The following is a 25,924-nucleotide window of genomic DNA, read 5'->3' as shown; positions in this document are numbered from 1 at the left end:
TCAGGAGTGACTGGGGGCCGTGGGTGCTCGTGGACATGTGGAAGGTGGTAGCAGACAGGAGCAGAGGACTAGGATGGGGGCGCAGGAGGAAGAGCACAGCCCCTCCCTCCACACACATGCAAACACATGCCTGAAACACATAGGACATACGAGGGCTGTGGTTTTGAAATGGGCAGGAAATTAATTTGTTTCTTTCCCTAAAGGATAAAATGCTTACTTAAAAATTCATGACAAGCCTCAAAGTTAAGAGAGAGGAGAGCCGGGGAGGGAACGGCCAGGGGCTCTGGCCTCCCAACAGAAGTGAAAAGAAGAAGCGGGTTAAAGTGCGTGGCTGGGGCCAGGCCAGCAGGGAGGGGAGCAGGGGGGTAGGCTGTGGGGGCAGAACCAGCCCTTGATTTGCATATGAGGGGCCAGGGGAGAGTGCAGGATGGGGGCCCAGGTACAGTAGTTGCTGCTTCAAGTGTTTTGCATTTGAACTTTAGGGGGATGGGATACAGAAATGGGGAAAAGCTCCAGGCCCCAGTGCTAAATACCCTCCCCCCTTGTCCACTAGCTGCCCCTGAAGGGGGAGGGGTGCCCCCAGAGTGCTCACACAGTACCAGAGATTAAGGCTTCTCACTGCTGCGGGGATGGAGGAGCCGGCCGAGCAGGGAGGCAGTGATGGGAATGGAAGAAGAGGAAGGGATCTGCCTGGCAGGAGGGGGGGACACAGAGAGGAGAATCTGGGGGAAGAGTTGGGGTCGCTGGCAGCAGAAAGAGGAAACTGAGAGGTGGGGTGACGAGAGGGGGAGCCAGGCATTTAGCAATCATTTTGGGACACTTGGCAGAAGGGGCTGCCCTGGGGGTACCAAGGGCCTGGGGTGCTCCCTGTCAGTCCCAGACCCCTGCCAGGCCAGGATGGTATGGCAAAGGGGTGAGCAGCTGCTCCCCAGTGCTTTTCTCCCCCCTCCAACCCCCAACTCAGTCGTGTTCTCCTTTAAAGTGCCCTAAATGTATAGACTTTTTCTAAATAAATAGAATAAGATATCAAGCCACCGGCAGGGAGAGGGACACTGGAAAGGGGCTACTCAGAGTAGCAGCCATCTAAGCCAATGGCGCCGTGCCGCTCCTGGCTGTAGGGGCAGGAGGCCCCGTGGGGCAGGGCCCCGCAGCCACCCACCGTCTTGACTGCTGCAATGCTGCAGTTCTTGAGCAGGCTGAAGCTGAAAGGACTGACGGCATCCTTGGGTGGGAAAGGCTTCATGGTGGAAAGGATCAAGGCCAGGCAGTCCGCCACATCTTTGTTGGGGGCACAAGCCAGTGCTGGGGTGTGACCTGCAGGCAAGGGCAAGAACTAAGGCACAGAGCCCTGTATCTCGGGGCCCCCATTCCTCCTCTCCTAGGCCCTGAGCGCTCTTATCTGTGGAGCGGACCGAGGCAGGCAAGCACTCAGTATGGCCAGGGGTCAAGGGCCATGAGGGTCACAGGAAGCTGACAGGTAGGCTGTGGAAGTGTGGAGCTAAAGGTGGAGCATGGGGGACAGGAGGCTGAAGGATGGGGGGGCGGTCTTCCTGAGGACCCTGCTGGCTCTACCTAGTTCCAACAGGTTTCCCTCCGAGACTAGCACGCTGGTGCTTGGGACAAAAAGCCAGTTTATAGCAAATTTAAGAGGTCACCTCCTGAAGAGTGTCCCCGACCCCAAACCCAGGAAAGGGGGGGGGGGGCTCCACTCACCTTCTTCATCCACAGCCAGCACTGTGGCCCCACGACTCAGCAGGGCCTGCACCACAGAAGCTAGACCGTTCCGGGCAGCGATGTGGAGTGGCCTGGAGGAAAGGAAAGAGGAGCATGAGGCAGTGGGGTGCAAGCTGCCCTGCCACCCCGGCCTGAGCAGCAGGGCGCTGAGCAAACACTGTGAGTGCCAGAGAGCCCTGGAATGCAGGCGGCTCCTTCTTCCCCACCTGCCCCCCGCCCGCCAGGAGCCCCTTCCCTGGCACTCACATCTGCAGCGCACTGTTGGTAGCATTGATAAGGCCAAGGTCTTGGGTTTCTGCCAGGATCATGAGGGCACATTTCTCATGGCCCTGAGGGAGAGGAACAGAGTGCAGACTGTGACGTGGAAGCATGACAGGCCACAGAGGGGGAGAAGGGGAGTGTGGCAGTGGGACAAAGAGGTGCCCCACCGTCTGACAGGCTAGCTGATTCTGACTTCCACGCCAGTCCTCGCCCCATCAAGCCACCCAGCCCCTTCACATGCCCTGCCCTCTGCAGCCTCACCACCACCCTCCAGGCAGTACCTTGCTACAAGCCAAGTGGAGGGCAGTGTTCTTGTTCTCATCCAGCACAGTTAGGTCCGCCTTCCCTCGATACAGCAGAAATTCTACAAGAGAAAGGGGACCGAGCGGGACTGACGCCTCCCCCAGAGCAGCAGCCATCCTGGCTCTCCACCCTCCTATCTGCATATATTGTGCCTCACATCTGCAGAGGGTGAAACACCAAGACATGCCTCCTGCTTCCTGAACCCCACAGGCAGGGCTGACCCATCTTGCAGAAACCCCAGGGGAGCGCCTCCCTTGCGGAAACACACCCACAGCAGCAGTCTGCCCGTTCTCAGCCGCCGTCATGAGCGCGGTGCGGCCAGTGTGGTCAGTGGCATCCACCTCAGCCTCATGCTGCAGCAGCATCCGGAGCCCAGAGACGTTGTCCGCGAAGGCAGCGGCGTGAAGAGGGGTCCTGCGGGCGGGGGTCCGGGCACAGTGAGACAGGAAAGGCTCCTCCACCTGAGGGGCTTCTCCCCAGGCCTTCGCCACTCACTCACCGTCCTTTGGCATCTCGGCTGTTCACAATCTTGGCACCCAGAGCTCCCAGCAGCATCTCGGTGGTGCTGTCCTGGTTATTAATTCTGCGGGGAGAGGAAGGCTCAGCAGGAGGGCAAGAGAAGCAAACTCCTGTCCGAAGCCCGGGTCAGGGACCCTTGGGAAGAGCTGAGGCAGAGGAAGGGACTTACACTGCACAGTGCAAAGGAGTGAAGGGGTTTCCTTCCAGGTATTGAAATGGGCTGTGTTCAAGTAACAACTCCAGACAATCTTCATGTCCTAGGCATGAGGAAGGGAGAGGAGTGATGGACAGAGATAATACCAGGGTTCCCACATCTGTCCTCTCCCATCTCCTGACACTCCATTCTACCTCCAGAACCAGATCAACCCAGGTCCCTCCCTCCACCCCCTTGTCCTGTGTCTCTGTGTACACTCCTGAGCCTGCAAAGCCCCCAGGCCCATACCAGTGTAGGAGGCCCAGTGCATGGGCGAGTATCCGCTGTAATCCACTCCGGCATCCAGGGGGTCTGTGGAAAGGGCAGCCTGCAGCAGGGTCCGCAGGACCGCAGTGTGGCCACAGGCAGAGGCCAGGTGGATGGGCGTGCGGCCCTTGAAGTCTCGGCACAGCACAAACGCATCGTGGTCCAGCAGGGCAGCCAGGCAGTCCTCACAGCCAGTCACTGCCTGGGGTGGGGAGTGCAGTTGAGGAGCCACTCCCTTTCCAATGACCAGTCACTGGGGCTGGCCCAGGAGTGAGAGCCACCTCCAGAGCTCCAATCATAGTCTTTTTTTTTTAAATTGGGGTGACATTGGTTAATAAAATAATACAGGTTTCAGGTATACAATTTTACAAACACATCATCTGTATGTTTTGTGTGGTTACCACCCCATCCAATCCTAGCCTTTACAACAGTGACTCCAAGTGTTAGTGATCAGCAGCTGCTTCCTTTACTAAGCCAGTGGTTCTCAACCTTGGCTGCACATTAGAATCACCTGGGAATATATTTTTTTTAATATATATATTTTATTGATTTTTTACAGAGAGGAAGGGAGAGAGATAGAGAGTTAGAAACATCGATGAGAGAGAAACATCGATCAGCTGCCTCCAGCACATCTCCTACTGGGGATGTGCCTGCAACCCAGGTACATGCCCTTGACCGGAATCGAACCTGGGACCTTTCAGTCCGTAGGCCGACGCTCTATCCACTGAACCAAACCAGTTTCGGCCACCTGGGAATATTTTTAAAATCTTGATTTCTGGGCCTCATTCTCCAGAAATTCTGTTTCTTTATTATGGGGTGGGACCACAACATTAGTAACAAAGAAACAGAATTTCCGGAAGATGAGGCCCAGAAATCAGGATTTTAAAAGGATTCCCAGGTGATTCTAATGTGCAGCCAAGGTTGAGAACCACTGCTCTAAGTCAACATATAATCAGGATGCAAGAGTGAATTCTGGCACTCTGGAATGGGAGACATGTGGAGTACGGAGACTAGGGGAATCAAACAATCCTGGGGGACAGGAGGCAGCTTTAGGACATGTGATGGTGGAGAAGGACTGGGTAATGGCATCTTCATCCGATGGGACAGGGGCAGCAGGGTATCCTGGGGCAGAGCCTGGCTAGTGAGCAGGTGGCTGTATGTGATTACAAAGCAAGGTGATCCAGGAGATCAGCTGTGGATGTCAAGTACTCATCCCGGAGCGAACACAGTGACGCCCAGGAAGACTCGGCACAAAGTCCTGGCCCACCTGCCCGACAGCCTGATGTCCGACTGCTGGCGGGCCCTTGTGCTCCTCACCCAGGCCCGTCTATGAGCAGCCCCACCCAGGGCTCACTTACCCCACGGTGGAGGGCGGTGCAGCCCCGGAGGTCAGCAGCATCAGCTGTGGATCCTTTCTCTAGCAGCAGGTGTACACAGTCCACATGGCCATTCATGATGGCCAGCATCAGTGGGGTTCTACAGAGCGGGCAGGAAAAGGGTGAGGGCCCAGCAGTGATGGGAAAACCTGCACACCACCCCTGGCCCACACTCACTGTCCATAGGCATCCATGACATCTGTGATGTCAGCTCGTTCCCCACTGTCGATCAGCAAGTGCAGGGAGTCAGTGTGACCAGAGGCAGCTAGGAGGAAAGGGGGCCTGTGTCAGGGCATGGTCCGGGGGAAGGAGGCCAGGCCAGGGCAGGGCTCAAGGGGTAGGGGGATAGGAAGCTACAATTCAGTATACGACGTTTCCATCCTCCTCACCCGACTCCACTCCCAACCCCAATCCCATTCAGGAGGGATGGTGGGCCAGCCTCCAAGGGGAGGGAGCAACCTAAGGGGCACACGAACCAGCAGCATGCAGGGGTGTCCACTTGCGCTTGCGCTCCTTGATGAGGGCAGAGGCGCCGTGGGCTGTAAGCACCTCCACACACTCAGTAGAGCCTCGCTCAGTGGCCAGAAAGAGTGCGGTCCGGCCCTTGTGGTCCCTCACGTCCAGATTCACCAGCGTCTCGGCCAGCGTCTTCAGGGCTTCACAGTGACCATTGTAGGCCTGGAGGGGGTGGGCGACCCATGGGTACAGCTCAGGACACGGCCTCCTTCTGCTCTTGGGGCCCATGGAGACCCAACCAGCAGTTCCCCCACTAGCCCCTCCGGATGCTCTCCCCTCTCCAGGCCGCAGCCTGCTTGCCTCATCTTCTCAAGAAGACAGAGCACGGGCAGTGCACCGTGTGCCCCTGCGCGAGGGCCAGGTGAGGACAGGCGGGCGGGAAGGAAAGGCTGGGACTCACAGCTAAGTGCAAAGGGCTGACTGGAATGGTGCTCTCCACATCCTCCAGGCAGTTAAAAGACATTTCTAAGAGCTGCAATGGCAGGAGAGCAGGTGCTAAGGTTTTGGAAATCCCAAGATATTAGCCCTGTCCCCACCAACAGTAATCCCCTGAGCCCCTGACCTAGAGACCACATCTGATTCAGTCACCCCTTGGTTTCAGAGCCCACAAACACAAAGGTGCCCTATCCGGGCCGGATCCCACACGTACCAGTTCGAGGTTCTGTCTGTTGCCATAGGCGGCTGCATAGTGCACGGCTGTGTAGCCCTGCCTGTCCCGCAGGGAGGGGTCTGCACCGTTATCCAGTAAGAACTCCAGACAGCTGGGGGCAGGAGTAGACGGTGAGGTGGGGACAGGCCCAGCCCAGGAGGGCACAGTTCTGGGAGAGGTAGGAGAGGGGGGAGCCCCTCCCAGCCTAGCTGGCCAGCACCCAGGTGTGCTGTCTCCTGCCCATTCTACTCCAGCTCCAGACCTGCCCCTCCTTCAGGTCTGCCCTAAACCACTTTGGCTTCAACACCCTCCTAGGGAACCGAGACACAGTACCAGCTATCAGCATTGTGCTGACTGACGCTCTCCCACCTCCAGGCACGCTGACCCCTCCTTTAAATGCCTTCTCCTCCCAGCCCAGCTGGTCTGCTCCTCTCAGTCCTGGCCCCAGCACCCTCTCCCCTGTGAGGCCGTCCCCAACCTTTCCGGTTAGTGCCGCCTCCTCTGTACTCCCTTGGCACCCCTCGCGTTGCTTAGTAGTCGTACTAGTGATAAAATAATACTTAGCACTCACTCCGTGTCACACTGTTCTAAGCACTTCCTGCGCATTAAATAGTTTAATCCTCATAATGACCCTATGAGGTAGATACTAGTCTTATCCTTCCTAAGGTTGAGGAAGTTGAGGTTAAGTTACTTCCCAAAGATCACAAAGCTGAGCCTCTTTGTCAGTATCCGTTAAAAAAGATACACTTTTACTTTTAGAACAGTTTTAGATTTACAGAAAAACTGTGAAGATCGTAGAGTTCCCATATACTCCGTACCAACTCCCCCTACTACTAACATCTCACATCAGAATGTGTAAGTGTCCTTTCATTTATCTTTTTCAACAGATTTTTAGCTTTTAGAAAGCAGAAATGTGGGGTAATTTACCCTTTTTCCTTAGTACGTAACACAGTACGTGGTAGCTAATAGGTCATTACTCAGTTAATGCCTGTGGAATGAACAGATGACTCTGTGGGCTGGTTGTCTGACCCTCTCAAGACCGCCTGCTCCTGAGGGAAGAAACTACGCCTCGTACTCTCGTCTTCACCCCGTGCTGAGTCCAGGCCTGCACTCAGAGGCTCCACACACACTGTGCCGAACGCCTGTGGGGGGGACAGAGCTGGCTCCGCGGGGCAGGCACCCCCGGCCTCTCACTACTCACAAGAAGGCCTCCTTCCTGCGGGACTCCTTCAGGGGCTCCTCCTCTTCAGCATCGTGGCTGGCAGGTGAGTGGGGCTCTGCTCTGTGGGACGGAGAGTGAGGAAGTCAGGGGGAGGTTCGGGGAGGTGCGTGGGGTTGAGCAGGCCCAGGTGGGCGCCTCACCTCCTGTAGGTGTCAGAGGCGGCAGCGTAGTGGAGGGGGGAGCAGCCTTTGCAGTCGGCCTCGTTGACGCCTGCCCCAGCAGTCACCAATGTGACCGCGCACTGGTAGCTGCCGTTGGCGGCTGCGTAGTGCAGAGGAGTCCTGGGGAGAAGTGGAAGAGGCGGTGGAAGAATCAGGGACGGATCCAAACGCGCTCAGATGCGCAGCCAAGGGCTGCTCTGTCACATTCTCCTTACTTAGTCTCCAGCTCCCCAACCCTCGCTCTATCATTTGTCTCTCTAATCAGACAACCCCTAGGTACACCTGTGCACATCAACACACCTTCCAAATTTGTCTCTCCTCCTCAAGTCAGCTCCACTGCTCAACAGCAAATTAAGACATTCAACATTCCTAAAAGGAAGAAGGATGAGGGTTAAGAGAGTGAAAGCCTCAAGGAGAAGCCACAGGCGCAGGGAGGGGCTGAGGAAGGATGGAACTGCTCCCACTGTGAGGGGCAGAGACGTGGGCAGGAAGGGAGCGGCTGGCCCCTGCCCGGCTCCCTTCTCAAGGCCTGGGAGGGGGAAGAACTCACCCTCCAGAAGCAGCAGCATGAAGACAGGTGCGGCCAAGGTTGTCGGGCGTATTGATGTCAAACCCAGCTGAAAGCACGTGCTCATTGCTGAGTGAAGACACAATGCTGTACAGCTGACCTGCAGGGCCAGAACCGCCACAGGTCCCAGGTAAGGGCACTGAGCAGAGAGACAGGCCTCTGCTCCCCAGGTCCCTGCCCAACCCCCACCTGGCCAGCACATACCTGAGGAAAGAAGCTTACGACAACAGTCAGAGAATCCAAAGAGGACAGCTAAGTGCAGGGGGAACATGTCGTGGATGCCGCGCCTAGGGAGAAGTTGGGGCTCACTCCTCGGTCCAGGAGGGACCCGTTAGACCCGTTAGACCCACCACCAGCCTAGGAGACGGCGAGCTTCCCTTTAGCAAGCTCCTCTGTGCCTCCGTGTTTGATGGGAGCCACCTGTGCAGCCTGGGGCAGCCTGGAAGTGGGTCCAGGAGCCCTGACTCACCGGGCGGTGTCCGCGCCATTGGTCATGAGGGTGCTGATGAGCAGCTCGTGTCCGTAGCGAGCGGCCACGTGCAGTGGCGTGTTCCCAAATTTGTCAGCACAATCAATCTCGCTGCCTGAGGGGGTGCATATACATACACTCAGGCCGGCTTAGGCTTCAGGCCACTTCTCCTAGCTAGCTCCCATCCGAGCGCTGAGGACGTGCCCGTGCCAGGCTAAGCATTCCACATGTGTCATCTTGTCTGTTAGCCTCAGGGGAGGGGGCAGGCAGAGCAGGGCCATTTCCACTGGTGCCTAGCTCAGAACTCCAGGTGCCATCCTGACTGGAAGACGTGGTGGGAGGCAGAATAAGGAAGGAAAGGGCTTTCTAGAAATGAGTTCTCTGGGGAAAGAGGTGAAGGGAGCAGTCTCCCAAATCCATACCATTCTGGATGAGGATCTGGGAGCGGGTGAAACGGCCGTGGATGGCAGCCATGTGCAGAGGACTTTTGCCTTCTTTGCTCTGTGGAAACATGGTGTGTTTTTTCTTTTTCCTTCCTTTTTTCAGTGCAAAGCATAGAGAATGCCCTGTTCCCCCTTTCAAAGGACACATCCCTGAGGATGGTATAGTCCTATGACACATTCTCGGCCCATATTCTCACAGGTCCCTGGCAAGCTCTGAACAGCCCAGGAAGCAAGTGGACAATTCCCAGAGAGTTATCCAGAGGGAAATATGGTCAGGACCCCAGAGCCAGGCTCCTCTCCCCACTGGGCTCAGCCTTATCCCTTCCGGTACCTGGTAGTTGACATCAGCCCCATTATTGACCAGAAGCTCCAAGCAGAGCGCGCCGTTGGTGGAGACGGCAGCCACGTGCAGCGGCGTGAAGCCCTTGTCATTCGGCTGGTTGACATTGGCTCCTGCGTTCACCAGCTCAATAGCCACAGCATCCTGGCCCAGGTAGCAGGCGATGTGCAAAGCTGTGTTTCCAAAAGCATTGGGCTCGTCGATCTGGATTTCCAGGGGTGAGGGAAAGGGAAGTATCAGTTTAAACAAAGTGGTAGCTGGCACAAACAGCCTAGAGAACCCCGAAATCCAGTAACTGCCTCAGCTCCCTCAGATTCCCGACCCTAAAGACGGAGGACACTATTACTTCAGGTGAGCATTATGCAGGCCCTTCCACCACATCCTCCTTGGCTCCCAAAACCATACCTTCCCATCTCCACAGCTCACTCTGACCTCCAACTCCCTGCCCTCAGTCCCCAGCCCCTGTGCTCAGCACCCTCACCTCAGCCCCCGTCCGCAGCAGGTACTTCACCACTTCAATCTGGCCACTGGCAGCAGCTGTATGGAGCAGCCCATAGCCCTTGCGGTCCTTGCAGCCGAGGTCTGCTCCCCGGGCCACCAGCAGTTTCAGGACATCCAAATGTCCTGAGAAGAGAGGATGCTTTCAAGCGGGGTTTGTGGAGGGCCTCTCGCTGAGGGCAGCAACCCCCACTCCCTGCCCCAGGAATCTTAATGATCAAATGCCTCCTCTTCCTGTGAATCTTTTCTCACCTAGAAAAGCTGCCCAGTGCAGAGGCTGCCGCTCTTTTTTGTCACAGACGTTCAGGCTGGCTCCCTTATTGAGGAGCAGGTTCACCGTCTGTATCAGGACATGAAACACCTTCAGTGCCAAGTTCATGCCCCCAACCTGCCTAAGAACAGAGACCTCAGCTCCTGAAAAGGCTGAGGCAGCCTAATGGTCTTGGTTCTTTTTAAAATATATATATTTTTATTGATTTCAAAAAGGGAGAGGGAGAGAGATAGAAACATCAATGATGAGAGAGGATCATTGATCGGCTGCCTCCTGCATGCCCCACACTAGGGATCAAGCCCGCAACTCAGGCATGTGCCCCTGACCGGAATCAAACCAGAGACCCTTCAGTCCGCAGGCCAACACTCTATCCACTGAGCCAAGCCAGCTAGGGCATGGTCTTGGTTCTTGAGCAGGACAATCTGGAGCAGTGGTCACCAACCTTTCAGACCTCACGGACCACCGGTTGGCTACCACTGATCTGGAGAACCAGAGGGAACAGAGGAAGCAGGCACTACGAAGGAGTTCCCACACAAACCAGAAGTTTGAGAAGTCTCTGCAGGTGATCTGGTGATGGTTCTTTTTGTTTGTTTGCTTTTCAATTACAGTTTACTTTCAATTTTATTTTGTACTGGTTTCAGGTATACAGCACAGTGGTTAGACAATCATATGCTTTATAAAGTGGTCCCCCTGATATTTCTAGTACCCACTTGGCACCATACACAGTTATTACAATATTACTGACTATATTCCCGGTGGTGTACTTCACATCCCCGTGATCTGGTGGTTCCTAAACTCTTGAAAAGTTTTTAAAAATGTGTTGGAAGACATTGACTCTCACATCAGAAAAAGGCATGTATACAAACATTTTCCATGTAACTCCAGAGAGTTCATCACCCTCTTGAAGTCCAAGTCAAGGATTTCAGTCCAATATGACCATTCATTCGGCTCATAGAACCATCGGGGCTTCTCCTCCCCAGGGCAGATGGGTAGGAAGGAGAGGGAAGGACTAGGCTAGGCATGGACTGGACATGGTCCTCACCTCCAGGTGCCCGCTATGCACTGCATGGTGCAGGGCGCTGCGCCCGCTCCTGTCAGCCACGTTGAGGCTGCTCAACAGGGGTGCCAGCGCCTCAGCACACTTGGTGGCCCGGTTGGCGGCAGCCACATGCAACGGTGTCTGCCACAGCTTGTCCCGGGCATTCACATCTGCTGAGTGTGCCAGCAGCAGCCCCAGCACCTTCTGTTCAGGGGCAGGGATAACAGAGATGACAGAGGGGGGTTAGGAAGTGAAACAATAGGAAATGGAGGGAAGACTAGGTCAGCATGACACAGGTGGCCCCATTCCTCCACATGCCCACAGCATGTCTAGCCTCTCAATGTCTACTTCCCACCTTCTTCTGGATCTCCTTAGAGCTTAAAATCTTCCCTACCTTGCTGATAAAACCAGAGATCCCTTCCTCTTCCTCAAGCCGCCAATATTACTCTCTACCCGACCCTGAACATCTTCACCCACACAGTCAGTACCAAGCAAACCCACACACAAGGAGGACCCACTCCCCCACTACTTCCCGGAAAGATAAACACTCCTGAGACGTCAGTGCCCACGTGCTCTCTGTCACCCCGTCCAGAGGCACCAAAATCATTTTCATTACCTAGGAAAGCGAACCCCCCTCACGAGCTGGTTCCCTGCCCCCAGGCTGGCCTGGGTTCCTCTCCAAAACCCAGCCTAACGTGGCCCTCCTAATCACCACCCGCCCCCTTCCCGCTGGCCTCCGTCCCACCCCTTCCCTGGTGGCTCCGGCCAGGGAGGTGACTTAAAATAAGAGGGAGGTCTCCTTTGCACACTCTTCAGGGTTGATGGACTCAACCGGTGAGGCACGCTGGACCCCTGGGCTGTCAACTTTCATACCGCTTGAGGCAGGGATGCAGCAGATCGCCACCCCGGCCCCCCTCCTCACAAGAAACGTAATCTCAGTGCCCAGAGGGAGAGGGACTGCAAGGTGGCCCCTCGGGGAGGGATGAGTCACTCCGGCCTGGCAGCAGGGCCCCCTGCAGTCTGCCAGCCCCGCGCTAAGCTCTGCCCTGACGTCACATCAGCTGGCAACACTCGGCCCCACCTTACCAGCCAGTCCCCGGGCCGGGCCGCAGGGAGGGGCCGAGGTCCGGTCTTCGCCCATCCCCGGGGTGGACCCGCCTGTCAGGCAGAGGACTGAGGCCCTCCCAGCCTGAACCTGCACCTCTAACCAACGCATCGCCCTGGGAGAGGGGCCCGGAGGGGAGGCCGGTACCTCATTTCGGGAGGCAGCAGCACGATGGAGGGGGGTCAGCCACAGTGTGTCCTTAGCGTTGACGTTAGCACCTGTGGGAGGGACGCTTTAGGGGGGAGGTGGGGCCGGGGCGGCAGGGAGGCCGGGATGGGCCGGGAGCTGGAGGGGCTGCAGCCGGGCCTGGACCGGCGTCCGGAGAAGGAGCTGGGATCCGGGGCGGGAGGCTGGCCCCTCCCGAGGCCCCTCCCGAGGCCCCTCCCGCGCCACACCTTCCGGCGCCCGCTCACCTGACATCAGTAGCAACTGGAGGATGGGGACATCGCCGACGTAGGCAGCAGCATGCAGCGGGGTTCGCCGCTCCTGGTCCTGGGGAGGCGGAAAAGAGGGGCGGCTGCGGCGGGGAGACGGAGCCCCGGCCGCTCCCCACGCCCTCGTCCCGCAGGTTCTGCGGATCCGACCCCGACCCCGGGGCCCCGCCGGCGCCGCGGGGGGTGGGCGCGGGGTCCGGCCCGCCGGGCAGCGGTCCCTTCCGAGGGACCCGTGTCCGCGCTGCGAGCCGAACCCTCTCCATCCCCCAAGCGGGCGCCGGCGCCCACCGGCGCGGAAAGCGCTGCGGCGTCATCCGAACGGGGAGCCCGGAGCCCCGCGGCGGGCGGGCGGGGAGGAGTCGGAACCCGGGGCCGGATGCCCGGCTCGCCCTCCCCCCGACCTGCGCTCACCAGCACGTTGATGTTCTCCTTCTGCGAGAGGAGGGAGCGCACCTCCTCCACATCGCGGCTGAAGATGGCCTGGACCAGGGGCGGCTGCGGGGAGAGCGGCGTCAGCGGCGGGCGCGCGGGCCGGGCGGGGGGCGGGGGCCGCGGGCGGGGGGGCGGCGCGGAGGGGGCCCCGCCGGGCTCCCGGCTGCAGGGCCCCCTCGCGGCGTCTCCGCCGTCGCCAGGCCCCCAAGGGCACCGACTCGGCGGAGGGGAGCGCGGGGCGGGGCGGGCGCCCCGGGAGCTCCGGGCTCGGGCCCGGCCTAGGCCGCACATCCCCGGGCTCGCGTGGCGGCGGCGCCCGGCCCCGGAGGGAGGGGGCGGGAAAGGCAGAGGGCTGACCTGGTCCGTGATGCTGAGGATCCCCATGGCCCGGCCCGGGCTCCGTCCGCATCGAGCTCCCGGCGGCGGCGGCGGAGGATCCACCGGGGACACGGGGCGGCCCAGGCGGCGGCTGCGGCGGCGGCTGCGGGGAGAGCGCGGCCCCGCCTACCGGGGGGGGGGGGGGGCAGGCGAGCGGGAGCCTGCAGCGCCCCCTGGCGGCCATCCTGGGCCCCGCAGGACGCTGGCCGCGCTGCCCCGGCCGGTGGCGCCCCCCGCCCGACCCCGGCGGCTCCCCCGCCTCGCGTGGGGGCTCTCCGACTCCCGGCCGGCCGCGCGGTGCCCTCCGCTCCAGCCCGGCGGCCCCGGCGCCCCATCCTCCAGGCCCCCCGATCCTCCGCACCCCCCGCCCCGGCTCCCCGCCAAGGCTCTAGCAGCAACGCAGACCCTGGCCCTGCGGCGCCCGCCAACCCGAGGCCCCAGCCCACCATGCCCACGGCCTCCTCGGGAGCTAACGCCTCTCGCCAGCGATGGCACACCCCAACCCCCCCCCCCCAGACTTGGGGAGCAGGGGCGTGGAGATCTGGGGGTTGTATATGGCAATAGCTTCAGAGGAAGGGAAGTCACGTAAATCCACCAGTGGTGACAGGAGTTGCGTAGAGAGGAAGTAGCAAAAGTGCTCAAACTTCAGAGAGAAATCCCAGGGAATCTGCTGCCGCCGAACCCCCACCCCCACCCCAAAGAGGCTGGGAGGGTCTGAAGGCCTCCAAAGCCAACAGAGGGGGCCCTTCTCCACCCCCTAATGGCCACATTGCCAGGGCCAGGCAGGAGGGTGTTGGTTACACTTTCAAAGACGCAAACGTTTCTACCCCGAAAAGGGTGGGGTGCTGCCCCTCCTCCGCGGAGAGGCCAGAGAGCAGCCAATCAGGGAAGACCTGGACGCAGGGCAGCCCAGCCCAGGCGGGGAAAAAGAGGGAAGAAAAATGGATATTGAAAAATTGGTACAACTTATACAGGGTAACTAAGGGTCCTGTTCAGAGCTCGGCAACCCAGTAGGTGTGGCCCGAGAAGGGAGCACACGCAGGAAGAAGGGTAGCAGTTGGGCTCCTGTCAGGAATAGATATAAAAGCCCTCCCTAGCTCTCCAACAAGCTATGCCCCCGCATTGCTGTCAATATCTTGATTCCACCAGAAAGATACACAAGACACTGGTACCACTGCTTTTTCCTGGAGAGAAACTGGGAGACAGGGAATAAAAATAAGAGGAAAATGTATCTATCACTATATACTTTTAAAATACTTTTTTTTTTTACCATATTGGAAATAAAATTTACAATATTATGTAAACCTTAGCTCTTCCGGGAAGTCTTCCCTGTTAACACTTCCCTTTTGTTAGGTGTTGTTAACACGTACTTTACCCTGTAGCACTCACATTTAAATTGCACACCTTTGTTGTTCACTTCAGTCTTTGACATACAAGTGCCCGATAGTTTAGAATGGATTCTACATTCCTTGTTAGCTAGTCTTGCTTTCAACACAGGCCTTCACATTGTTTGTTTGTTTGTTTGTTTGTTTGTTTGTTTTTCTATGAAAAAGGGATTTTGAGCTCTCTGAAGGCAACAGTAGACATTAAATTATTCTTCATAGCTCTAGCAGAGCAGCACATGGGAACAGCCACTTAATAATTGATGATGAGCTCTAACCGGTTTGGCTCAATAGATAGAGCGTTGGCCTGCGGACTGAAGGGTCCCAGGTTCAATTCCCGTCAAGGGCATGTACCTTGGTTGCAGGCACATCCCCAGTAGGAGGTGTGCAGGAGGCAGCTGATCTATGTTTCTCTCTCATCGATGTTTCTAACTCTCTATCCCTCTCCATTCCTCTCTGTAAAAAATCAATAAAAAATATATTTTTTAAAAATAATTGATGATGACGATAATGATGAAGATGAGGCTGAAAAAGTAGAAACTGACAGGAGCTGGAGATGAGATGGGTATGGGTGTTGGGACATGCTGACTTGGCTGTGGGATATGAGGGACCTTCCAGGAAGGGCTAAGCTAGGATATGGCCCAGAGGATGGGGAGGAGGGGACTATGTGGCCTGTGTGGCCTGAAATAGCTCTCGGTAACCTGAGGAACTGGCAGTCAGGAGTTGAACTGGAGTCACGTGCCTGGTTCTGGCTCAGAAGTGGAGGTGAACAAGGGAGGTTGCCAGCCAGGTTCTTTGGGCAGCTGGAAGGAGGAGGAAGGGCGAGAAGAGTTATTTTTAATATTATTCAGAGCACAGAAAGAGGATTTCCCAGTAGGGAAAAAAAGGAATACGATGTAGGTAACACAGATACTTCCAGGGCTCGAGGAGGTGCGCAGGGTTGGGGAGGAGGAGGCCAGAGGTGGTGGCAAAGCCCTCTAATGTGGACAGTCCTACTGGATTCAACTACTGAATTTATACTTGGGTGAATCTAGGCAGATGCCTGCCTCTCTTTAAGACTGTTTTCATTCTTCTAATAAATGTTGATTGAAAACTCACCATTGAGTGCAGCACTATACCAGCTAGTTTGGAGATAGAAACTTAAAAGTAATGGTGTCTATTTTGGTGGAGCTTAAAACTTAGTAGAAGAACACACATATACACATGAAACAACTAGTGAATGTAGGTTACATGGTACTTTTACATGACATTTTATTGAGGGATGGGTTCAATCAGGAGGGTCTTCCTGGAGGAGGTGTGTTTTGAGCCAGTATTTGAAGGAAGTTATCAATGCAGAACAATGGAGAAATGGCAAGAAATTGGTTGTTCCAAGTACAGGAAATTAACTAAGAAAAGTTTAAGGGGGTGGAGGGAGAATTGGGGCTATAAGGACACATGTAATACCTTAATCAATAAAGAAAAAAATTAAAATAAAAATAAAATATAAAAAGAAATTCTACAAGTCACAAAAGAAGATAAACAACCTTACAGGGAAATGAGCAACAGACTTGAACAAGGTTTCACAAAAGTAGGTATTCAAGTGATCTGTGCACATATGAAAGGAAGTTCGTCTTCAGTAATAGGAAAATGTAAATTAAAACCACAGTAAAATACCGTCATTTACCAAAAGAAAGAAAGAAAGAAACGTTTAGAAGACAGTAATTAGCTAATCTAATTCGTAGGGTACAACAAGCAAATTGACTTGGCAGGCCTATTGTACCTTGGGGATTGTGCAGCAAGGTACAATATAACAAGGTACAATATAACATTATGACCTCAATGTTAATGAGGTCACAGTTCAGTCATGTATCCCAGTCCATTTCTGTCTTTTATCTGGCCTGATCCTGCCTTCTCACTTGAAGCAGCTGTCTCACGTGTGTAAACCCTTAGTCAGAGGGTGTGGGACTAGACAAGAAAGTGGGGTTGGAAATGTTGTAGGCAGTTAAACAGACATACGCAGAGCAAGGGCAGTGGGCCAGGTACAGAAGTTCACCAAGACGGAAAGCTCCAGGTGCTTAGCAACCGACAATGCATTGTAGGGTGGGACCTGCACACTGGGTGACTTTTCCTCCTCTAGCATAAAGCTCGCTGGTCATGCAGTTGGACCCCCTTACCTTTCCTCCCTAAAGTTAACATCTGTGCCTCAGTTATATTTCAACTCCTGGCCCAGGTAAGTAACAAAACCAGCTACGGCCGACATCAGGACCAGTTGCACTGAATAATGACCCCTGTCCTGGAGGCAGCCAATCCATCAGTGAAGACCACAGCGCTGAATGGACACACCTGGAAAGCTACTGAATATTCAATTAAGATCTTTCTCTGGGACCGCCCCTAAAATCTCCGCCCTTAAAACCCTTAGGACAGAGGGTCCTCCCTGCTTTTCCTCCCAGGAGTGAGCCCGCGCCTCCCCCTTCCTCCCCCCCCCCCCCCCCCCAGGCACCATTAGCTTCCTCACTCCGAAGCTCCAAGGGCCCTCACTTCACCACTGGAACTTGTCTCCTAAGCCCATTTCCTCTAGCAATTACTTCTCCTACCTCTGTGATTTACCCAACAGACATTCTCTTACAGTGTGGGTCTGGATTCTGAATCCTTTCCTAGCCAGAACCCAAGTACCGAGGTTGCTGGACCCAGGTTTGGCCTGACCCCGCTGGCCAGACACCTGGTGCCTTTCCCGCCGCCTACAGCAGAAAAGGCCACAGGCCCACTGAGTGTGCCTCCAGAATACATCTCTGAACGGGAAGGAGGTACTGCATCCTGCTGGTTGGGGTGGAAGTAACGAGGGAAAAAGAAGATGTTAGCAAAGAAAAAGAAATGAGATCATTCGCAAATGTGGGGCTTTATATATACATATAAAATACGGATTAAAACACCTTCCTTACAAAATGGTAACTAAGCCAGGGTTCAAAGAGAGGAGTCCTGCTCAATGAATTCCATATAAAATGGGCTCAAACTTTAAATCAATCCAGATTCAGCGGAAAGCCCAAAATAAATGTCAATCTCAAGGAGTGGGGGGAGTTGGAGGGTTTCTATCTGTTTCCAGGCCTCTGTTTCTGGGCAAGATTTCTCTTTTCCACGCGAATTAGATCTAAAAGGCAACACAGTCTTTAATTATTTTACATGCCCCCCCACCTCACCCCACCCACATAATACTGCTCATACAAAGCTTTCCTGAATGTGAAGAGCGTGACTAAAGATTCAGAAAGCAGAGGAGTATAAATATCTTTGACTGTAACAGCAGGCACCACCATTCTTATTTTTTTGTTGTTAATCCTCACCTGAGGATATTGTTTTCTATTGATTTTTTAGGGAGTGGAAAGGAGGAATGGGAGGAGGGAAATAGAGAAAAGAGAGAAGGAGAGAGGGAGAGAGAGAGAGAGAGAGAGAGAGAGAGAGAGGGAGAGAGAGAGAAATATAATCGCCTCCCGCACTCGCCCTGGCTAGGCTGGGAATCAAACCCATGACCCTCCCTTTGGTGCACAGGGCCCATGCTCTAACGGTTAGAGTCTAACCACTTAACACTGGCCAGATCGGGCACCACTATTCTTTTTATTTTTTTAAATATATTTTTATTGATTTCAGAGAGAAGGGAGAGGGAGAGAGAGAGAGAGATAGAAACATCAATGACGAGAGAGAGAATCATCAATTGGCTGCCTCCTGCAAACCCACACTGGGGATGGAGCCCGCAACCCTGGGCATGTGCCCTGACGGGGGCGGGGGGGGGGGGGAATGGAACCGTGACCTGGTTCACAGGTTGATGTTCAACCACTGAGCACGCCAGCCGGGTGCTCTTCCCGCTTTTATCACGATCATTTTCCCCCTTGTATCACGATGGAAAGCTGTACAGTGACCTTTCATTGCCTGGATTCCTCCTGCCCATAAGGTCTCACCTTTCATCAAACGTATATTTTTCCAGACAAAGATGGATCTCTCCCCTAGAAGTAAGTCTGATTCTCTCCACCTCGACTTCTTTCAATACATATTAAAGGAGAAAGCTACGCAAACACTTTGCCCAGAGCCTGGAAGATTCATTTCCTTTCTCAAGGGTTTTAAGCACGTACTAATAGAGCTGTAGCGACTACAAAGATGAATAGGATTATGGAACTAACTATAAGCAAGGTGGAATATGATAAAGGCTCTAAGAGATCAACAGGTATCTGCTGTTGACACGCTCACGAAGTCATCCTGGCGCTTATGTGTCCGGTGGGTGGCCTGAGACTGGCCAGGTCGTGGGCGGGCGACTTTGCGCCACGGGACCACGTCTGCAGCGCCTCGCACACCCGCCGCGGCTCCTGCCAGGGGGTGGAACTACATCTCCCGACAAGCCGCCAGTCTCCTTGCTTCCTCCCTCGCCCGTCCCGAGCCATGGCAACCGCGTGACGTGCGGGTGCAGGGAGCTGCAGGAGCAGCGGTCGCGGCTTCAGTGCTAGCTCACCCCGCTGCCCGGGCGGGAGCACGGCGAGAGGAGCCGCTGCCCCGCGCCACCCCCGCGCTCCCGGAACCGGCCGGGCGTCCGCGCCCTCTGGAGTGAGGAGGGCGCCGCGGGTGTCAGAGCCGCGGGCTGGGGAGGGTCGCGCGCATGGCCTCGGCGGGCGCGCGGCGGCTCCCGGTCGGGACGCGCGCGGCGGCCCAGCGCTGCTGCGGCCTCCCGCTCCGCCCGGGCGCGCGCCCGGCCCCGCCCCCGGGCCCTCCGCGACCGCCGGGACCAATGAGGTGAGAGGGAGGCGCGGGCGGCCGCACGGGCGGAGAGGGGGTCGCTCAGGACCCCGAAGTTCCGCGGCGGAGGGCTGCAACCCAGGGATGCTAGCGCGGCGCGGGGAGGCAGCGGCCACACCCCGGGGTCCAATGCGCAGCTTTGGGGAACACGGTCGCCAGTTACTCCGGAGGGGGGGTCCCCGGGGTGGGTGCCCAGCCAGCTCTTGCCCCTCGCGGAGTTCGTGCTCGCGGGTGCCCGGGCCTGGCGGGGCCCGGGAGCCAGGAAGTTTCGCAGCTCTCAGCAGCAGCATAGCCCGCAGGCAGAGGCCACGGGCAGTTCGCACGCACCGTGCGCTCTCCCGGCTCCTCCCGCGGCGCTGTCCTCTGCCGCCCTCGACCTTTTGCACTCGTGACTGTCTGGCCAGGGAGCCTGGCGGGCTGCAGCAGGTGCTGGGGGAAAAGTGGACTGGACGACCTTCCTCTGGGATGTGCCCTCTTCCCCTTCCCCTGGGAATGGTTGAACACAAAAGAAACCTGACGTTTGTCTCTCCTTTCCTTTCGGGCTTAGATGTCTGATTTCCTGCAGCCTCCTCTTACCCAGGACTGCCCAAGTCTTGGCGGCGGAGGGTGGCTTACCTCCCAGCCGCTCCTTCATGGGCTTTGCTGCCTCCTTCACCAACAAGAGAAAGGCTTACTCCGAGCGTAGGATCATGGGGTGAGCATCCGCCCCTGTCCAGCATCCCTCCACATTCCCTTCCCCTCCAAACAAGTAACTGTGTCCAGGTTAGAATGTAAGGGTAGCAAGATTCATCCCTGCCCATCGCTGATCCTTTATCCTCTCCTGCAGTCTTCCAACCTTAACTCCCCCCTTCTTGATTGCCCTGCATGTACATAATGTGAAATGTGCCTAGAATTGGACAGTATCATAAGGCAACAGGGTATTATTTCTCCGCCGACCTGAGTTTATGTATTCTGAGCACAATATAAAATAGCTAACGCTTACTGAGCACTTGCTACTGCTAGCAGTTAGGATGCTTAGGTATTTTACATAGATTTTTCTCATTTGATCCTTTCAACAAACCTATGAATTCGGTACTGTTATTACCTGTGATTTGCAGGTGAGAAAGCTGAGGCACAGATCATGTACCTAGGGCTACATTAAGTTGTAGAGCTGGGATTTGAGTCCTTGTATGATTGACAACCTCTATTCTTCTGAGATGATCCCTCTTAAGATAAAAATCGGTATTAAAAGCATTAACTAAACTGTGAAACATAGGGTAACATTAACATCATGAAAATTTGTACCCTTGCTTTTGGGAAGTCATTCATTCAGGCTTATTTGGGATCTCTAGTTCCTGAAGGTGCATGGTTAGTGGGCAAAGGTACTGGGGGGAGTGCACCACGGGCAGGGAGAAGCCTGAACCAGCTGGCAGTTCCTTGGCCTCTCCGATTCCTTTTCCCAGATACTCCATGCAGGAGATGTTCGAGGTGGTTTCCAATGTCCAGGAGTACTGTGAGTTTGTGCCATGGTGTAAGAAGTCTTTGGTGGTATCCAGCCGTAAAGGTCACCTGAAGGCCCAGTTGGAGGTCGGCTTTCCACCTGTCATGGAACGTTATACCTCTGCTGTTTCCACCGTCAAACCTCACATGGTCAAGGTGAGGTCTGTCTGAGACAGATTGATCAGGAAGTTTTTTGTGTTCTCTAGCATTTTTACATTCAAGGGCTATTTTGGCCTTTCTTGTAATAATCTTATCTCCATGTCTCAAATACTTCCCTAATAAAATATTAGAAGGGAAATGACTTTCAATTCCTTCTTGTAGTCTCCTATACTTATTAGACTTCATTCCATTGTATGTATGATGTTTAACTACCTGACTGCCCTATTCTAGGCTGTTTGCACTGATGGCAAGCTCTTCAATCACTTAGAGACCATTTGGCGATTCAGTCCTGGTATTCCTGCCTACCCCCGAACTTGCACTGTGGACTTTTCGGTGAGTCAGGAGCCTGTATGACACAGGGATACAACTAGGTATGGGGCCAGAGCTGAGGTACAATGACAGTTATTTTTTTTTAATTTTTAATTGATTTTTTGGAGACACCGATTTGTTGTTCCACTTATGTATGCATTGATTGCTTATATGTGCCTTGGCCAGATGGAGATCGAACCCGTAACCTTGGCATATTGGGACAATGCTCTAACCACTTGAGCTACCTGGCCAGGGCTACATGATAGTTATTTTTTTAAATATATTTTTATTGATTTCAGAGAGAAAGGAAGTGGGAGAGAGAGAGAGACATCAGTGATGAGAGAGAATCATTGATTGGCCACCTCCTGCATGTCCCACGGGATGGAGCCTGAATCCAGACATGTGCCTTGAATGGGAATTGAACTGTGACCTACTGGTTCATAAGTGGATGCTCAACCACTGAGCCACGCCGGCTGGGCATGACAGTCATTCTTTATGCAGCTAGCACTTGGGACTTCCCAAGTCAATGACACTTTCCACAGATCTGACCTTTTATCAAACTTGGAACATTGCGCTCAGTCCTAAGTTAGGGCTTTGGAGGGGCTCTAAGGAACTGGCGGGGGAGGGGAAGAAAAGGCACTGAGTAAGTGTTCTTGCATTTGGCCAGGGACTACCCAACATGATCTTGAAGTTTCTGACTGTCTCTTACCCATTCCCAGATTTCCTTTGAATTTCGTTCTCTGCTGCACTCCCAGCTGGCCTCCATGTTTTTTGATGAGGTTGTCAAAAAGAATGTTGCTGCCTTCGAGCGCCGGGCAGCCACCAAGTTTGGTCCAGAAACAGCCATACCCCGTGAACTGATGTTCCATGAGGTGCACCACAGTTGAGGCAAAAGACTGTTCCTTAGCTTCTCCTTGACTCTCCCTTTCCACCCAATTCTTTTATTTATTTCAATGGACTCCTGCCCCAATCTGAGATAGAGTCTGTGTTTATAATACTGTTTTCCCTCAGTTCTCCAGAAAGCGGGCTCTAAGCTAGCTGGAAATGCTGGGGGAAGAAAAGGCAGGGGGTATGGAAGGGACACATGCTAAGAAATGGTCAGGCTCATCTTGAGAGCCCTATAAGCCTGATGCCTGCAGCCTTCTCACACTGAATTATAATTAGGACTGTGTGGTTATCCCTGAGCCCTGTCAAGGTACCTTAGTGTCTGACCAGGGAAAATAGCAACTTTTCTTAAGGATTGAATAAATTGAGCTTTTTCCTCTACACAGAGGAACTGGATGGTCAATTACTTTTGCTTGCTTGAAATGCCTCAGGGGATGCTACAGCTCTGGCCACAGCTTAAAATCACATCACCTCACTTCTAAGAATATTTCCATGCTAGTGGAGAGCCTGGGGCTTTCTTATCATCAGTGCCACGGGGTGAGAAAAAAAAAAAAAAAAAAAAAGCACTGAACAGAGTTATACTTTTGGGATGTACCGTATTCTTCCACTTGGCCTGAGTTTTTATAAAATGTCAATAAATTAATTGTGACAATGTGAATTTGGCTTTTTAAATTATTTATTGACTTGAGAAAGACAGACATTGATTTGTTGCTCCACCCATTTATGCATTCACTGGTTGTTTCCTGTATGTGACCTTGACTGGAGATGGAACCTGCAACTTTAGCATATTGGGACAACACTCTAACCAACTAAGCTACCTTGCCAGGGCTTGGCTTTTTGGTATTGTTTGAGAGAATAAGACAGATATAGCAGAGTAGAAGAAAGTCATGGCTTCCTTCCGAGGGGAGTGAAGGTGCAGGCCACTTGAACATAGTGTCCCTGCTAACTATAGTAGTTCATTCTACAAGCCAGGACCTAGTACCCACTCCCTTGCCTATTAATAGACTTTTTCAGAAGGTCAGTTGCAGCAGGAGTCTCAGGATAGAATGATCTGGCCTCAGACCTCCCATATAACTGATGCCCTCAGGAACAGTTATGGGAGGCTGCAAAGAAGAATAGGCATTCCATGAAGTACCAGAGCACTCTAGTGGTTCACACCCTGAGCTAGCTGTTCCATTCCTATTTGTCCTTGGCATAGCTTGTTCCTTTCACCTAGTGGGCTGGACCAGTGTCCTTGAATTCGTCACATCAGCAGTTGTGATGAATTCTCTGCAATCAGCTGTCTCAGCTATAAGTCCTTGAGTGTTCTACCTTACAACAAAATTAGGAAGGATGGTGGCTAAAGGTCAAGGACTTCTAACCTTGAGAAAAGACAGAAATCTCCTTTGGCAATCTCATAGGGAGCCTGTCTTCAGATTAGGGTAAGGAAATGTCAAACCTACCTAAAAATAGAGAGATCTACATGATAACCTATAACCCATTTAAGTCCAGGATCTTGCCAGCCAGATTTCTTACCTCATAATAGATTCTCCCAGGACTTATATAATAGCAGGCTCAAGCATTGTTAATAAAAACATTTATTTTGCATTTTATACAGAACAACCTGAAGTCTGCATCATGACTTGACAAGTTACCCAGGTTTAGACAGTGTGTCCACCTGAACAGCGTGGTTCTGGGGATTAGGGATCCACACAAACACAGGCAGGAGTTGTGAGGGAGTAAGGAGGCACAGCAGGAGTGTATTTCAGTCCTTTCTTAAAGAAAAGGCAGTAGAGCATTCTGAGTCACTGAAAACCTGTGCAGATGGGGCTTCTAAAACCAACACTATACTGTGAGCTCTTGGGGATGGGGCAGGCAGGTAAGGACCTTGATAAATAAAGGGATACTTCCTTGTGGCAGGGGATGAGGAGGGAAGCTTACCATTCTTAATGCCCTCAGCCCTAGGACCTGATATTCAAAGGAGACCATGTCCAAACTTAAAGCATTTTCCTGCTCAGAAAAAGGTGCCAGTATCCCTGGGATCAAGACCATGAAGGTATCATGCTGGTCATTCCTCTATCCCTAGTCTATGGCCCACAGCGTACTGAAATAAAGGGAGAAAAAGTCAGAGGGTAATGGCTAAAAAACTTAGTTCATTTTAAGCACTGATAGAGCCAAATGACTGGGCAAGACCCTATCTCAGACTGGTTTCTACAATCCGCAGAAAGGTCGGGAGGGACAAAGAGGGGAAGCAGGTCCAGAGCACCCTCCGCTGGAGGTGCCCAGCACATACAGAAAATCTCAAAGGAGGTATTCAAGTAGTGGAGAACAGAACACTCCCAGATCTTAATTTTTATGGGATAATTTTAAAAAGAAAGAAACAGACACTGGGTACCAGTAGCAACAAGTGCCATGGGCTTTATGGTCACCTGGTGGCGTAAAAAAAAAAAATTACCCAAACATGTCCAGCCAACCAACAGGTTCTGCCAGGAAGTGTCTGCACATGGGAGAGGGCAACAGGGCTTAGTACAGCTGATAATCCAACATGATTCCTCTGGAAACAGAAGGGGCAGAGTCCTGGTGTGCTGGCCCATGAGGACTGGGCAGAACAAGCAACTGCAGATTCTCTGCAATCAGCTGTGACCCAGGGAAAGAGGAGCCAGATTCTCGCTCTAGAGATGGTGTGGGGGCCAGATCTAACCCATACCACATGCATTAGTCCCGGTCATCCTAAGTTGATGGGCAACTCATACCAGTCAGGGGAAAGGAGCTGGTTAGGGAAAGAGGGGTCACTTTTCATTTTTTAAAGTCTTAATTTATATTTTAACCTCAAACTTATTACCAGTGCCTCAGATACAACTTAAGTCTTTACAAGCCCCCTGAAACAAAACAAAAGTATACTTTTTTTGAAGCTCCCTCACTTCTGGTAGTTAGTTTCCCCCGTCTCCAGTTTTACCCTGACTTAGAGTCCACAAACTTCATCAGACCATCCGTGCTCATGGACTTGGGCCTCTCTAGAGGGAAGCCCAGGGCTCGGCTCCAGATGAGCTGTGCCAGTACACCCAATGCTCGTGACACCCCGAACAGCACTGTGTAGTAATTCATCTCCGTCATGCCATAGTACTGTAAGGGAGAAGAGAAAAGTGTTTTGTTAAAGGCCCAGAGGTAGTGGCATTTACAAATCCAGGATTACAGAAACCTTAACCCAGTCAGCCTTAGACAGAAATGACACTGGGGAAAGTATAGCAATTGTGATTCTGAAAAGAGAGCATCCTTTCCTCCTGCCCACACCTCCCCAACCATAGGCAATGTGATCAAAAAGGTAAGGAAAGAGATATGAGCCCCTGCTCTGACCAGGGAATTGATTTTGTGCGTGGCAGGGAACAGTAGTGTTTGGTAAAGCTAAAGGGAAAGCAGGGAAGAGAGGACTCACCTGGAGCAGTACCCCACTGTGAGCATCTACATTGGGCCAAGGATTCTTGGCCTTGCCCTGCTCTAAGAGGACATTGGGCACAATCTTGTACAGCTGAGCAACCAGCTTAAACATGGGGTCATTAGGCAGGTGTTTCAGAGCAAACTCTCGCTGACACGTGTATCGTGGGTCAGTCTTTCTCAGTACTGCATGGCCATAGCCTGGGACAACCTATACAGAGTGAGGGGGAGAAAAGCCAGTTACATTCTCTCGTGGAGATTCTTCTTTTCTAAATTCTTCAGGATAGACCAGCCGTGGGCAAACTACGGCCCGTGGGCCGGATCCGGCCCGTTTGAAATGAATAAAACAAAAAAAAAAAACAAAAAAAA

General features: G+C 53.7%; 3 protein-coding genes across 5 annotated transcripts in view; 1 reads left to right on the top strand and 2 right to left on the bottom strand.

Moving 5' to 3' along the window:
* Positions 1-1,063: 1,063 nt before the first annotated feature.
* Positions 1,064-13,201, bottom strand: ANKRD52 (ankyrin repeat domain 52; the record flags this gene model as incomplete). Its single annotated transcript, XM_081084412.1, has 28 exons — positions 13,158-13,201; positions 12,780-12,863; positions 12,348-12,426; positions 12,082-12,152; positions 10,833-11,033; positions 9,772-9,859; positions 9,503-9,645; positions 9,013-9,225; positions 8,661-8,739; positions 8,239-8,353; positions 7,974-8,056; positions 7,752-7,869; positions 7,502-7,570; positions 7,181-7,321; positions 7,020-7,100; positions 5,819-5,987; positions 5,570-5,641; positions 5,130-5,331; positions 4,831-4,918; positions 4,636-4,753; positions 3,260-3,479; positions 2,987-3,074; positions 2,798-2,881; positions 2,567-2,712; positions 2,277-2,359; positions 1,981-2,063; positions 1,714-1,805; positions 1,064-1,314 (listed from the first exon to the last, which is right to left on the bottom strand). The coding sequence occupies exons 1-28, from the start codon at positions 13,182-13,184 to the stop codon at positions 1,064-1,066; spliced, it is 3,288 nt and encodes a 1,095-aa protein (XP_080940538.1). The 5' UTR covers positions 13,185-13,201.
* Positions 13,202-18,981: 5,780 nt separating this feature from the next.
* Positions 18,982-22,800, top strand: COQ10A (coenzyme Q10A; the record flags this gene model as incomplete). Of its 3 annotated transcripts, none has more annotated exons than XM_081084394.1 (5): positions 18,982-19,309; positions 19,860-20,006; positions 20,755-20,947; positions 21,182-21,283; positions 21,979-22,800. In XM_081084394.1, 5 exons carry the CDS (start codon positions 19,176-19,178, stop codon positions 22,144-22,146), a joined length of 744 nt encoding a protein of 247 aa, XP_080940520.1. In that variant the 3' UTR covers positions 22,147-22,800. The 3 variants fall into 3 exon arrangements, with proteins under 3 accessions (XP_080940520.1, XP_080940521.1, XP_080940522.1); XM_081084395.1 differs by having other exon boundaries at positions 19,176-19,309; positions 21,219-21,283; XM_081084396.1 differs by having other exon boundaries at positions 19,176-19,309; positions 20,725-20,947.
* A 903-nt stretch (positions 22,801-23,703) lies between these two features.
* Positions 23,704-25,924, bottom strand: part of CS (citrate synthase) — a 37,008-nt gene continuing 34,787 nt past the window's right edge. The window contains exons 10-11 of the mRNA XM_081084393.1: positions 25,557-25,766; positions 23,704-25,246 (exon numbers count right to left, since the gene is read on the bottom strand). Of these exons, the coding sequence (XP_080940519.1) occupies positions 25,076-25,246; positions 25,557-25,766 (381 nt within the window). The 3' untranslated portion in view covers positions 23,704-25,075. The remainder of the gene's footprint in view (positions 25,247-25,556; positions 25,767-25,924) is intronic.

This window comes from Myotis nattereri (genome assembly GCF_964212035.1).
Source record: "Myotis nattereri genome assembly, chromosome: 2".
Classification (NCBI taxonomy): domain Eukaryota; kingdom Metazoa; phylum Chordata; class Mammalia; order Chiroptera; family Vespertilionidae; genus Myotis; species Myotis nattereri.
The sequence above is the reverse complement of the archived record's forward strand: the minus strand, read 5'-3'. Positions and strand labels throughout refer to the sequence as shown.